The 15,652-nt window shown below is 36.9% G+C and overlaps 1 protein-coding gene across 7 annotated transcripts in view; it reads right to left on the reverse strand.

Annotated features, from left to right (window-relative positions):
* Positions 1–8,658: 8,658 nt before the first annotated feature.
* Positions 8,659–15,652, reverse strand: part of LRMDA (leucine rich melanocyte differentiation associated) — a 622,472-nt gene continuing 615,478 nt past the window's right edge. For all 7 annotated transcript variants that reach the window (XM_032445290.1, XM_032445291.1, XM_032445288.1 and 4 more), the window contains one exon: positions 8,659–10,912. In XM_032445290.1, coding sequence (XP_032301181.1) covers positions 10,833–10,912 — 80 coding nt within the window. In that variant the 3' untranslated portion in view covers positions 8,659–10,832. The remainder of the gene's footprint in view (positions 10,913–15,652) is intronic.

Raw genomic sequence — 15,652 nt, forward strand, 5'->3', positions numbered from 1 at the left:
GTCTGCCTACTTGGTGGTTGGTAAATGTTAGCACAGCTTGATAATATCAATTAGACTGGGAAGCTTTATTTTAAGTTTTCTGAACTATCACTACTGCCTGTGTCCATTTGTCGTTTTTATTCTCTAGATGTGCCATGACAAGTATTAAATGCGACACACACCAAACTTTGAATGTCCCGCAGCCAGTTCCAATGGCTCGGATGCTGTCATTTCGAGCTACATCAGGAGCAGTGGCTCAATGGCTGCATCTGTGACACATGTCAGAAACTTTTAAATGTCTGCTCTTTTTTTCATCAGGATGCTTCTGTATCCTAGCTGGGGAAGAGATGACATTTTGTGTTTGGGTGGAACTTGTTGTAGCTCCCTCTTCCTGCCTCCTCTAACTGTCAGCCTGAGTTTCCCCTAAACATATCAAAATGCAGGCAAATAAACCTTGTCATTTAGAAATATATTCAGTAGTAACCATGCTTGAAAACAATGTTTTAGGAGGAACTTGGGCACATTTTCTCATAGAATGATGCGCTACACAAAACACAGCGCTAGGCTATTTCTGACCTTTGTTATGTGCTGCCTTAGAAGATTGATGTGCACAACTCAGATACACATGAATTCCTTAATGTTTCTGTTCTCTTTCCATTAAAGTGGAATAATTTGGCATATAAAATACATAGTGCAATAGGATACTTTTTCCAAGGCTTGGTAGAATTAACATTTTGATAAGGATATGTACTTTATAGGTAGAAAATTGATCTGCCCGTGGACAATAAGGGGTAGTGGGATGAAACTCCAGTAGTTGAAAACCCAATTCAGAAGAACAGAGCAGTCATACATAATTATCAATTACATATATATCTCTTTAAGATCACATTGCAGTTTCTTTGTCTTTTAAAATTAAAACAAACAAAAAGTCTAGAACTGGACTTACTGATTATGACATTTTCCCTTTAAATTTAATTGGTACTACATACAGTCATTTTTCTTCCTTTTCCCTGGCATCCTGAGTTCTTCAGATTCTCTTGAGTTATTTGTGATTGTGTATGGGCAGCCAGTCATGTTTCACATAGTTAAACACTGTGTAATTTTACTCTGGGGCTCTCTTTGCCCATTTCATCTGGCAGTGTTTCAGCCAAATTTGAATAGCAGTTGGACAAACAAAAATTTTAGCTTATTAAAATATTTATTTGGGCTCCTAGTTAAGCTTCTCATTTAAAAAAAAAACAAAAAAACAAAACAAAACAAGAAGAGAGATGCAATGGTGGCATGTGAGCTAGTACATATATGGTGCAAACTTGCAATTTAATCATGTTTTTTGAAAGCATATCATAGAGGCAAAGATTGCCACCAGTACTAGAGAAATCCTCTAGAGGAATTCTAGTGATAGCAATTGCTTCATAGGGGAACTGTTCTGTCCATTTACATCTGACAGCAAAGAAAGCCGAACTCAGATGTGAGAAGGACATTTAGCAGAGGGTAACCTGAGACATTGTAGAGAGCATTGCCAAAAGTAAAAAAATCCATCTACTTTTGCTCTGGGATGAGTTATTCACTCCTCAGTGCTGCACCCAGCATTTGCTGGGTATGCATCACTATACGCATTCAACCCTGACATTTAGATTTTTTGTTTGGTTTTGTTTTTAACTCTGTGGCACTGGCTTGCCATTTATTCCTTGGCTAGATGAGGGACCATCATTGCAAACAGAATTTCATTAACTTCCTCTAAACTACAAATAAGTAATTTAAGAAGAAAATGCTGCCTTGATGCACTGAAGTCTAAATAAAAAAAGTTAATATTAAACAAGTAACCAGAATTATACTGCATAGAGTTAAGAAATTATTTTAGCATTCAACATAAGTGAAGAACTGGTGAGTGAGTGACAGAGAGAAAGGTGTAAAGGACCAGAATATACTCGCTATTTTCAACTGTCCATCAATGGTTTATTAAGGAGAAATAAGATTCATAATGAGAATATAATAATGAGAGTATAATGAGAGATGCAGTCAGCAGGATAAGAGACTTCTTATAAAAGGTAGCACTCTGCATTAGCTACTTCAGTTTATGAAATAATGACACAGCCATGATTCTAAAAGAAAACATAACCACAGTTGTTGTTGGTTTTTGGTTGTTTTTTGTTTGTTTGTTTTGAAGACATATTTTCAAGCACAATAGATGGATGGATGAGAATAATATTCTGAAAATATGGCCTCAAAAACAACAACAAAATTGTAACTGTTATCACTGTTACTTATGCTGTAATACCCTTAATACCCATAAGGATGAATCATAACAATGACATCAACTATGGCATTTATTTGGATTTTTTTTTTTTTTTTTATTTAAGGGTGTTAATGTAGAAACTTTTGTACAAAATAAAAACAGAGTGAAAATAAAATTTTTGTGATATTGCAACAGAGATGACAGGAATGATTTTGTTAACTGAGATTCAGCATTATGTCAGATAAGGGCATGTTATCATCTATGCTTTTCGAATATGGAAACAGAATCTTATATTTTTTAGTAGCTTTTAAAAGTAAACCAATGGAGAAAGAACAAACTGAAACCACCTCTCCTGTTGCATACACCTCATAACCACACTTCTATCTTCTTGTAAAAAATAAATAAAATAAATACATACATTAAAACAGACTGAAGGTCTGGAAGGTTTGTTCAGTTTTCAGAAAGCATGTCTGGCTTTTCAATTCAGTAAAATAGGAACTACAAAGTTTCAAAACCCAAATGACAAATGTAGTGGAATGTCTTATAGACCAAATCCACCATGCTTTCATTGGAGTAAAATCCACAGACAAAAAATATCAGATCTAACTAAATGCTTAAGAATAATTACTTTTGGAATCTACAAAACTTCTGTAAAATAATATTAATTTCCATTCTGATAGATAACAGTGTTTCCACCAGCAAAACCTCCAGGAATTTATCAGCCAGCTGCTGCCTCAGAACTAAAAATCTGGGCTTTATTCTTACAACCGATGATAGACATTCATATTTTTATGCTGCATATTATGGTTCTTTATGTCAAAGAGCGTGATTTTAAATTTTTTTATTTTTTTTTTAATGTCTCATTAGAAAATGAAAATAATTCCAGCACTAAGCTGAAACTTGTGCTTGCTTCCACACTGCCACTGAATGCTCCTTGATGAGAGTGAATGCACACACAGAGCACACAGAGCAAAATATGCAAGAGTACTACATCCTATTCCTGGCTTTGTTTGCTCAAAGCAGACATCTTTTTTTTTCTTTTTTTTTTTTCTTTTCTTTTTAAACTGGGTGTGTATTCCTGTGTTTTGTGATATTTGCTCAGTGCCATTGACGTTGAAAGCTTTGCTACTGACATGAAAGGGAAGAGGATAAGACTCAGAATGTGCTTATACTGTAAACTTATGATTAACATTAACAGCTGGTAGGTTTTTTTACTCCTAAGCCTCATAAATACAGCTGAAAAAGCATTTATCTGAAAGTGGAAAATGAGGGCTTAGCTAGATCTGTACTAAGCTTCCATAATGAAAGCCAGAACTAGCCTGATTTGGGAGACTTGCTAGGGATTTGACATTCAGGCCAGGTTTGCTAACCCCTCAGTGAATGTAGCTGATTTACAGTTTCAGGTGAAAACCACATGCAGCTCAGTATTGGTTTTGGCTGAACAACACTTTCAGCTCTTGCTCAAACTTGAAACTCACTGGGTGTGAACCTACGATAACCAACACTTATTCAAAAAAAGAAATAAAAGTAAAATGACTGGCATGAACGTCAGATGAACAGAAACTACCCAACTGAGAAACCCAAGTGCAACAGGCAGTAGCTGGGGGGAAGGTATGTTAGATATTACAGATGTTGAGATTTTGCAGCTCCACCTTCATGTGAAGTAATGGCCAAAGAGGTGTGTAATTAGTGGAACTGAAGCTAAACATATCAGGCATCAGTTGATAACTTTAGTTTATCTGTATTTCCTAGCTCACTAACAATTCAATTGCCTTTTGTAATATCCACATTGTATAGTAGGTGGTGATTTGGTGGTTTGGGAAGTAGCCAAGGAAACAGACTCCAAGTATAGTGAACTTTATTCCAAAATTGATGTTGAAATTTGGCTACCTGAAACACATTACAAGTCATGGCTAAATCAGTAGAGTATTAAAAAGGAAATGATCTTGAGCAGAGAAGTTTTTCTTTTCCCGTCTCCTGCATTGTAATCCTCTGACCAGCCCTAAATAGACTACTAAGCTAAAGGAAATTAAAGAAAAGATGAATAAAAAAACCTCAAGCTGGGCCAAATTCATCCCCAGTGTAGCTTAGCTCAAGTAGAGTTAAATCAATGGAGTTCCACCAGGGATGAATTTGGCTTATTGTCAAAAGGAAATGAAGCAACTGTGCCCTCATTTACAGCTATCAACTTAAACAGAAATTTCATTATATGGGAATTTCTGAAAACAATTCCTAGGTAAAAAGAAAATTACTAGGGTTGAACAGCATGTGTGTTTGAAAATTCCCTGAAGTCCACAACTGTCCGCTTACTCGATATATACACTGAATGCTGAATAATTGGATGCACACATTGTTTCAAAGGTCATATAAAATCAGAGAAGCCTGTAAAATATATAAACTGCTTGTATTCAGATATTTTAACCTTTCTTTGTTTTCCCTGTATTATAATCTTAAATACTGGACTGCAGAAAATAGTGTTAATTTAAAAGTAAAAGTGCAATTGCAGATAAAAGTTATACCAGCTATATCAATTTCAGTTTGTTTGATATTCTTCTTTAAAATATATATATATATATATATATATATTATTTATTTTTCTCTGCACAAATTTAAAATTAATGGAAAACTTGGTTTTACATTGGTAGCAAAGCATTCCATTAGAATGTAAAGTATTTCCAAGAAATCTTAAGCTTGTGCTTGGGAGGATGTTTAGAACACATTTAGAAACTTGCTCTCACAGCTATAACATTGCGTGTAATGTGATAATATAGAATATACTTTTACATTATAACCTATGAACACAAAAAACTTGGAACTAAATATATTTTCCAACATGCTGTTTCTTAAAATGCTAAGAAAGTTGAGATGATGATGATATTTTGTGAATGTGCCATGACCATGACTTAGTTTGTCCTTAAAAATATCTGCTCCTTGAAGGCTTGTGAAAATCCTGATCTGAAACCTTAATCTAATTGTCAGCAACTCTAAGAAAGGGTCAGCTTCAGGTTGACAACACTACCAGAGGCAAGTCCATCAGTCACCTAACCTAAAAGGTAACTTAGAAAGATTTAGTTATTTAGTACCATGTATGGAAAAGATATTAATTCAAATAGATTTGATGAAATAGAAGTGGTGGGTGTATCCTGCACATTCTCACATAACGAATGCCAAGGAAAATTCTCTTAAGATTTTTTATTACAAGTTATAAATGATTGGAAGAAGCTATTTTTTCTTAGACGTGTCTATTTATCTGAGATCTTTGTAGGCTTTTCTAATAACATTAGAAGTAAAATGAGTGTTAACTTAAGGTAAGACAATAGTCTCTAACTGCCTAATACTGCCAGAACGCCATAAGGAAATCAACAGCCACATCAGTTACTCACAGTTACAGGCTAACTCAGTGGATGTCCCAGACAAGATGGCATAAGCCAGCTTGGCCTTTCATGTGATTCAGACTTGCTTGTGTATAGCAATGCCAATCTGTCTCATAGAACTGTCGACACAGCCACAGTCCCACAGTACATAGTTTCTTACAAGCATATATTGCTTGTTTTATTTTATTCCCATTATAAGGAGTAGAAAGGAGGATTACCCAATACAGATCTTAACTAAATTCCAGAAGACTATACAGTGAGAGGTAATCTTTACCAGGCGCATTTATAAAAATGCTTAAAAAAAAAAAAAAAAAAAAGCAAACTATGCATTTCAGTATTTATACAACAAGCAGAGAAGCAGAAATTTCACCCGAAAAACAAAATGGGAGCACTCAGCTATTTCATGTTATCACTTGCTTGCTGAGCACAGACATGACAACTGAGGCAGACATAAAGACAGGGCAGGACAAAAAGAGAGGACAACAGCTAGCAGAGCATGCAAGAACGCTGACTTGATACCACCTGAGTCACTGTGGTTTCCCCACAATGATCCTGCAAATAGCTCCATTCAAGGAAAGTTTAACTTCATCTCTTTCTTTCACATATGACAACCCTTTAACAAAGCAGACAGACAGAAGGATGAACACAGAAAAAAGAACAATCTTTTCCAAACAGGGAAAGCAGTGCAAGGTATCACACCACATAAAGTAGAAATAAGTGGTGAGGCTCAGTCTGAGTCTGTACAAAATGCATTGATTCAGAACCTCACCACAAATGCTGCATCTAGCAAAGCTCTTCTGGAGGTAAACTTTTCCCAAGATGCATATATAGTTGACAGGAAAAAAAAAACCAAAAACAAAACACACTCATCAGGAGCAAGTGAGCCCTGTAATTTGTAGAAATAAATGTCATGAGCAGAGGTAGATTTGCTTCTTTCTTCAGACTTAAACAGGAGCAACATAAGACCAATATTCAGTGATTCAGACAATTCTCTATGTTACCCTCTCACCGTCTATCTCACTAGCCTTCATTATACACCTCTTCCTGGAATAAAAACAAATACTGGCAGGAGGCCTACGTGAAATAAGACAGTAGGGCTGGACCTACCCTATTTGTTTAGCAGTGCTGGTCAAGCACAAGTTAACATTTTTGCTTCAAGATAATAAGAGTTCTAAGGTATTTTAGGACCCAAGAGCTGCAAAAACAGCAACTGTTTCCACAGTAATACCAAGAAGTGTTAACAAAGGGGCTTCAGGGTTGGTTTGTGAAGCACATTTTCTTTCTCAAAAGACTTAGAAATGTGGTGGTAGCTGCCTCCTCACCCTTAAGGCAAAGGAGGAGAAAAGGATCTTAATCCTGACCTTCATCTTGTCAAGTCATAACAGATTTAAAGCCTACACAGTACAGAGGCCATCTTTTTTGAACTGCCATAGATGCCAAAGACTCTTCTGCACTGTCTTTTGCTACAATTTGCATCCACTTAGCCATCTTTTTCTTGGGGAGAAGGCTCCTCTGAGGAGAGAGAAGACAATGCTGTGCCCCAGTACTGCTGAGGCTACTACTTGCTGTGCCCTCATGTACATGCTTTCATCAGCACAGAACTTCAATCTTGGACAAGAAACAACAGATGGGAACCTACCAACAGAAAGAATTCAGAAAGAAGTGACAACATCCCAGCAAGGAAACTGTGGCTGCAGTACCCCATTGTGAAGTCATTTGTAGGTATTACGGCCAGAGAAAGTTTTGAGAAAGATTTGGGAGTGGATAGCAAGAACCGAAGGTGTTCTTTTCTAAGAAACACCTCAATTACAAAAGTGCACGCAGAGGTTTTCTTTTAACAGGAGGACATACCAACGTAGTATTGCTGGCAGGACACCCACATGTGTTGCTGCCTCTCAGGCAGATGTCCCCTCCTTAAATCCAAGTACTCTTCTAGATGACAGTTAATGCTGAAAAATGGGATGATGTGAATGAAAGCCTTCCTTTCCACATCATATAAGTTACTCTGCAGACTTAAATAAACTGCACTGTTAGAGTAACTTTGCAGGGCTCAACAAAGTCAGTGCATTTTGCTGAAATTCAAAGTTTTCTGAACAAGTAATTGTGTCAAAGAAAGGAGTGCTAGTACAACAGTTTGCACAATAAATATTTGTTAGTATGCCACCAAATTTTTGCCTTAATTATCTTAATAGCAGTTGTACTCGGAGAAGTTCAGAAAATTTGAAAGCTTCTACCTCCATTGCAAAGGTCCATAAGACTACTAACACTAAAAGTCTTCCCACAACAATGCACATTTTATGTTTGTTTACCATTTTTCCTTTCTTTCTGAGTGCTCTTACATCTGTCTGTGTACAATTTACTTACTGTGCTGTTTCCAAGAGCTGACAGAGTTTTGCTCAAGCTTTCTTCTTAGTCCATCCATAGAGAATACATGGAGCTTCAGACAAAGTGGAACATGTGGGGAAAAAAAAAGGTTGAAGAGCTCTACAACTCCTAAATGCATTTATGGAAAGGCAGGTTTATTTCAGTGTTTTTCTTCTTGTTTTTCTTAAGGACTTCCACTTCAAGAGACAGATGTTTGAAGATATTTTCAATTCTTCTTAGCACCCAATTATCTTCATCAGCTAAACCCATTTTGTTTAAACCAGTGAATTAAAGACACCATGCAGAAGAAGCAAAATCGTCTGAAAATAAAATGTTACACATATTAAAAAAGACTGATGTTTATATAGACAGCAATAAACATACTAGATTTTAAACAATATGCTAACATTTATTTGTTATTTATATATTATCCTACTGATTTTCCATAATCAGTGACATTTAATTTGAATTCCCTTTAAGCAAGTTGTAATTAGGGCTTTATCATACTTGACTATAGGTATATAATCCCTCAAGTCAAAACAGAAAATAAAATGGATGGTACTGTGATCAGTTCTCTCATTCCAAAAATATTTTTTTTTGCCTCCAAAGCTTTGCATGGAAGAAAACACTTCTGAAAAAATGATACAAATAGTTTTGACATTAGGCAAAGTAAACAAGCAAAATAAAGATGGAAAAATCATGTGGTCAGTTTGCAAGTGCTGTTTATTGTTTGAGGCAGGGTTAAAGCCTTTTATAAAGAGAAGAACATATATGCAACCAGACTGAAAGTGACATTAGGTTATTCTAAACAAATATTCAGAACCTGCTGCCTATAATATGCCATGGCCAAAACATGTATAGGCATCAAAAAGAACAATACAATACAAACAAACAAAAATTGCATGTTATTTTAGTAGCCAAGAGGGAAGACAAGTGCCCTAAATATACTTCTAAGGATTATTTTAGGGGGGGATGGGGGGGTAGGGGTGGCGGAGGGGGAAGAGAAGTAAAAAAAGAAAACAAAAAGGCCTGTAGTTTTCATTGCTGTAGTATCTTCTAGGGTATCTAATGTGAATCTGCATTTCATCTGTAACTATCCAGGACATTAGCAGAGCAATTAACAAATGGCCAAAACCTACTTTCCAGACAGCAGTTTGTGTAGCAAGCAGCTCAGAGTTCAATTTAAACTCAAAATACCAGACATGCTCCACGGGTAGTATGAACGACATCACTCTATATTGTTCATTGGTGATTTTAAGTATCTGCTTGACTTACTACAGACTTCTGGAGTGAGTAAAGTCTTCCAGTTACTGTGCAAGGCCTCAGACACTCAGCAGCAGCAACTTTTCCTTTGTCACTCCATCAGTCCCACTGTTTTACACAGAACAAATTAATTTTGTAATTGGCTTCACTTCTATCCACAAGAACAGCTGACAATTGCCAAAAACAGTGGACATCTTCTAAAAATTAACACTTATCCTCTAGGAAAGTAAACTAAGGGCACCATCTAATTACAACAAGCCAAACACATCCAGACGATGACACTCAACCAGGAACAATATACATGTGTTATGAACAGCCCAGAGGATAGCATTTTCGTGTATTCCTAAGCCAATCACACTGTAACTAGTAGCACTAAACATGATATATTTATTAAGTATTAGGATCTTTTTTTCACATAAAGATATTCATGATTCTAAGTATCTCAATCTGTTTCTTAGAGAAGCAAGAAATACGCTATGCACTGTTGGTTTTTCACTGAAAACTTCACAGTAGCCTTTCTTATGTAGACTTCAAATGGGATTAAACAGAACTTTTCTCCAGAACATATTAGTAAAGCTGTTAATTATGTTAATTTCTTCACTTACTTTTATTGACATATTTCCCTGCTGAGCAATCATACCCATCTGGTGGCAATTTTATTTTACATCCCTCTTTTTAAGCCCTTTTTTCCTCCCAAATTTAAGTGTTTAATTCTAAATGTACTCTCTACACAAGTAAAATATATATTGCATAACAAACCAGGAATAATACATACGGTGAATATCATAATTGAGTGCCTTTCCAACTACACAGATAGCCTATGCTACTACTGCAGTATTAAAAATGACCCCTCTTCGGAAGATCAAGGTACATACATTTGAGATGTTATTTAATAATTAAAAAAAAAAAAAAATGTTTCTCTGTAAAACTGTTCAACTCTTTTTCCTTTGCTTATGAGTAAAAATACAAATTGATTGTAGTTTGCATTGATGAAATATTTTTTGGATACATCTTTTCCTGTTGAAAGAAACCATAATCCATACAGGCTCATTTGTGGAAAAACCAAGAATACCCTATGAAGAGGATTTGTGTGAGCATATAGGAGATAATAGAAACAAAAGTCCTTAATTCACAAGAAAAAAAAAAAAAACCAACAAAAACCTTAGAATAGATAAGGGGCTTTTTCATCTGAAATTATATCCCTTCTCTTTTATAAACACTTTGCTATCACCAACCACTCTCACTCAACAGGCGAGCAGGAGATAAACATGCTGGTTTTGCGTGGCGCCAGCCAATGGAGCATGCTCAGTGAAGGCCCAGGTGTGACCCCAGCTCTCCTGCGTGCAGCAGCTGGACTGGGCAATCCATCACTGCACTCCTCCTGTCAGGCCGGGTGCTCTGCCACAGCTGTCTGTCACGCTGGTGGATGGGACCTGCTTAAAGGCAATCATGTCAATCTCTATGTGACTACTCAGACTGAGATGGAAGGATGAACTTGACAGGCCTGGCAAAGTCAGCAGAAGGCACTAGAGGACTTTAGTTACACACTTAAAATTTAGATTCAATTTGTGCTTCTCATGTGGAGGGACTGAAGTGGCATGAAATAGTGCAGTGTTTTATAGCTGGTCGTCTCGGATGAATCTGTTGCCTTCGGAATGTTTTCCATAGTAAATGTAGCGGCATTTTCCCAAGATACCTACAGGAAAAAGGAAATGAATTACAATTAGGAAAGTGGTAGAAATTACAATTAGGAAAGTGATGCAGAAGCACAAAAGCAGGGAAATTTGAAAGAGGGAAGAGAACGGTTCTCTTGTCTTGTAAAAAAAAAAAAAAAGAAAGAAAAGTTTGTTCCTTAGTAATATTCAGTATTACCATTTCAATCAGCAGTGTGTAACCAACAGGGAAAGTGTGTGTTCAGATACCTGTGTGAGCTATCCTGTTAAACAAATATCCATAGATGTCTTCAAAAATTGAATCATGTTGCTACATCATATGTTCTATTTTAAATTACAGTGATCCTCTGCAACTTTTGAAAAACAGAGCATAGACTGGGCTCACATTTTGCACTGTCTTCAGTTTCCACGCTATATCTTTAAATGGTTTTCCTAGTGAATAAAAAACAATTCCAATAGTTAACTATGCTAAATGTCTGTGCACATGGAGAATGCTTTCAAAAAATCAGCCTGAACAACGATTCTGGGAGAACAGGAACATTATTCTCTGCACATGCAGGAGGTAAGATGCCTGAGGAAGCTTTAACTGCTGTGGATGAGACATACATACCTGCAGATCTCACAACTTTATTCAAAAGCATCCCCTCTGGTGGTACTAAGTGGTATGCAAAAGCGTAAGTTCACAGTCACATCCCACCTGTGAACATCCTCAAAGATGCTAAATTTTGCTAGCAGAGTTATCCTTTGTTCCCCCAGGCACACACAGTCAAATTAAAGTCACCTCTTGCACACAGAAGTAAGGTGAAAGAGTCTCCTCTATCTTGGGAGTGTCTAGCACAAGTGCTGATGTACCTAGCTCTTCCCTGTAAGGGCATACATAACCTTGCCAAAAGGAGACTGTCACTGCCATACATAAGGGGGAAAGATGGGGAAGGAGCTGACCCTCAACTCCCTGTAGTTTCGGCTTTCCAGAACTCACACAGCAGGTATTGTTTCCACTTGCAGTGTCAATAAAATATGCAAGTTTTTATATTCTGCATATATTTTTCCAGTGTAATGTGTACCTGATAAGAAGCTAACATCTTGAAAGGCATGGGCTGTGGGCATGTAACCCACGTTCTTCCTTCCTTTTAAGAAAGGACAGTAACACATTCTTATGGAAAAAATAAAAATAAAAAATGGACTGTCTTGTCATTCTTTGTGAATAACACATTTCAGGAGAGCAAAAGTGGAGCCTATATGGTGCACTCCCCTTCTCCACAGAGCTTTCATCAATAATTTCAATTTCCATCATTTCAATAGTAAACCTGTTTCCACATTTGAAGTGTGATGTTTTTGTTCCTAAACAAGCATCTAGGAAAAAGCAAAATTTCCCCCCTAAAGTGATGGCATTCCAAGTCAGACTGCAGTAAGCATTAGGTCTAAATGTAAAGGATATGAACAGTTTACTAATGGTATTCTTCAGACTGCTTTTTCCCTGGCATTGATAGAAGTGTTGTTTGAGGTCTGCCGCATTTCTTGAGGACTGGAAGCGAGACTGTTTATAGAGATGCTGGTGAGAGAGTGCTGTTTGATGAATGCTGGAGACTGTAGCTAGGTGTCAGCGCTTAGAAAATGAGGCAAGGACATGAGGTATTAATATTGTCAATGATCACTTGACAGGAAAACAGATACTGCATTCACCGTCAGATTTAAATAGACATCAAGTGCATTAATGACAAAAGGGCAGACTTCAAACAAAGGGGGCTGTATGGTGCTGTACTGAGCGAGTCTCCGAGTTGGCAATAACCTGATCTGAAAAGACACTGTCAGGACTACAGACAGGCCACGAATTGTGTGCGGTGACAGAAAACAGAGATGCTGACAGAGATACCAGTGCCATATTATGCCAAGTATATTCCAGCGCTGTCTTCAGCCCTAACTAAATCTGACATCATTTCCTATCGCTTATAGTATTCTCCTCTGCTCCAGCAGAATATTTCTCCCCAGACATCATTACAAACTCCAGTGTAGTTTTAAAGTTACTGGCAGGCCTGTTCTGTCACGGAGGTTGGGTCTAGAGGCCTAAGGATAACCTCAGTCAATCTAAATTTGGAGCTTGCTGGAGAAGTGCTCTCATTTTCACTGATATCTCAGCTACTTGAGGTGATCTGAACGCTAAAGTGTGAGGAGCTGTCACCTTGAATAAAATCCTTAAAGTAAAGACGCTCGGTTCCTGGGATGTTCAGCAAAGATGTCGGACAGTCTGGCAGCAGGAAATGAAATCCAGCTGCTGCTGCTCGCCTGGGGATAAAGGTGCTTGGGCTAGTGACAGTTAAAGTCAGCTGAAATTTTTGAACTCCTGCAGCCTACAATTGTTTAAATTAAGGAAGTGTTGTCTCCACAGAGATTCCCTACCAAGGCATACAGCTGTGATTCGATTGCCAGGCATATTGCACACACTGCTCAGAGTCCTGATAAAAGCACAGTTGAAAATGTTGCCATGAGACTCTATTTATCATGAAGGTTATTTGTAAAACAATAATCTGGTTCATAAATTAAATGCAGTGACTGATTGGGTTTTGTTTTGTTTTTTCTCTCCTTCTCCCACCTTCCACTGACATCTGCAGAAAAACAACTACGAAAGGCTTATGTGCTGCAGTAAGGGGCCTGATGCTAAGATAGGTCATACGTGAATTTCAGCATTCTGCAGTTTGCCATCCTGCCCATCTGCAATTCTATTCTCTCCTTGCAGTTCAGGGGCATGAGGACACTTGCAGTTTTGCACATGGAAAAGAGGAGGAACAAGGGGGAAACAATACATCTGTGACTTTTGTGTTGTTTTTTAATTAAAATATCTGACATTGGCCTTAGTAAGCTAAGTATACCTCCTATGTATCAAAACAACATACAGCATCCTGAATGAGGTTTCTGTTCGCGGTTCATGAGAAATGACAACACAAGGTCTCTTGAGAGATCATCTTCCCCCAAATAAGGCTTCTAATTTTTCTTAAGTAGCTGCTTCTACCATCACCACAAGCTGTTAAAACTATAAGTATGAAAAAAATGCATTGGAAAAAAATCATTTTTAAATTCACTCTTTATCTTTTAAATGTTTTCCCCATTCAGAATGGATGTTCTAATTATGCTGGTAAGTAATGACCTTGCAGTTGCTTGCATGTGTTTTGGTATCAGTCTTTCTTCACAAACACATTGTAATGTCAGCAACACCAGCTTTTCCCTAGCTGAGGGAAAACCCAATTATCCAAATAAATAAATAAATATATACATGCATACTAAAGCATGTGAAAAACTGTTCAAGTCATGTTTGCTCCTTTTAAATTGGGCACGTGTTTCAGAGAGCTACTGTGCAATTTGATTTCTATACACTTTCCTAGAGTAAGAAAAGTTTGTAGATCTTCATGTATTATGTGGAAAATACTAAAAAGAATTTGCAGTGAGATGTAAAAAACTTATAGGTCACACAGCCACAGCCATAGGTCCAAATTCAGCTCAAGCCAACAGAAACCTAAGGGAAATATTATCTGGCAGTATCTTTTTGTTCACACTTTTTTTCCTAATAAATGACTGCTCTGCAGCAATTTGAAACACCTTTCAGCCATCATTGTGAGGGGCCTCTGCTAGTGGCACAGCCTTCTTTGATAGCATTCATCTTTCTTCAAAAAGTAATGGCTAAAACTAAACAGTCAAGTCAAAACTTCTGCTTCTCCCACCCAAAACTATTGCCACATCTGATCAAGATGCCCCTCAAGCACCCATTTTAACATCAAATGTTTTTAACAAAGCTTTCTGCAACTGCAAACAACAAAGTATTCACACTTACAATTGTTTGTCAAACACATTGGTTTACAGCATACAGCTGGTAATACATTTCAGCATACAGTCCCTTGCCTACCTTTCAAGTGAGCTAAACACAGGTTAGGTCACTGGGGTCAGACAGTATGCATAGACTGCTCATACACAGACTTGATATTCTAATGAGATTCCACTTTGCCTAAGTTTAATTTGAGTACAGTACCTAAATCCTCCACTGCCAATTTGTATTTGATCCATATTCATCTCTCTTTTCACAACCTGCTGTTGTATAGTTTTGCTATGGGCTATTAAACAGCTGCCATGCCATGTTCCACCAAGAAGCTGGGTGCATTTCAGTGTGGTTATACTACCAATCTGCAAATTGTTTTGAGACCCTTCAGGATGAAATATCAAGACCATTATCTTTTTTTTTTTTTTTTTTTTTTTTTTTTCCTACAGGCACTTGGGCATTTTCTACAATTAATGAACAGAAGTTGTAAAATTCCCTTAAAAATTAATATGAACTTCTTTCACATGAAATAATTCCCTATCTACACTATTCAGAGAAGAATAAATACAAATCTACAAATAATTTCACATCAACAACGCTACTGATTTAGGCAAATCAGTTATAGTAATTTCCAAGTCTAAAATCCTTTTATGTAAAGGTATAAATGAAGCTGGTTTAAAACAGAAAACAAACCTTTAGCTCAGGAGATCAAGAAGTCTTCATTTTATGTTTGTCTCCATGGAATATTATCAACATTACATCTACTTGATAAATTATTTTAAATTTCACTTTGACTTCCACAAATAGTGAGGCACTAGGGTTTGTCAAGAAATTAGGAAACTAATTGTCTCAGACCTTCAGTAACATATATTTGGTAATATTTAGGCTACTTTGTTTTGCTAAATCAGCATTATGTATATACTCTCACAGTCATTCTAGTGTTGTGCTTTTTAAAAAA

This window comes from Coturnix japonica, chromosome 6 (assembly GCF_001577835.2).
Source record: "Coturnix japonica isolate 7356 chromosome 6, Coturnix japonica 2.1, whole genome shotgun sequence".
NCBI classification, from domain to species: domain Eukaryota; kingdom Metazoa; phylum Chordata; class Aves; order Galliformes; family Phasianidae; genus Coturnix; species Coturnix japonica.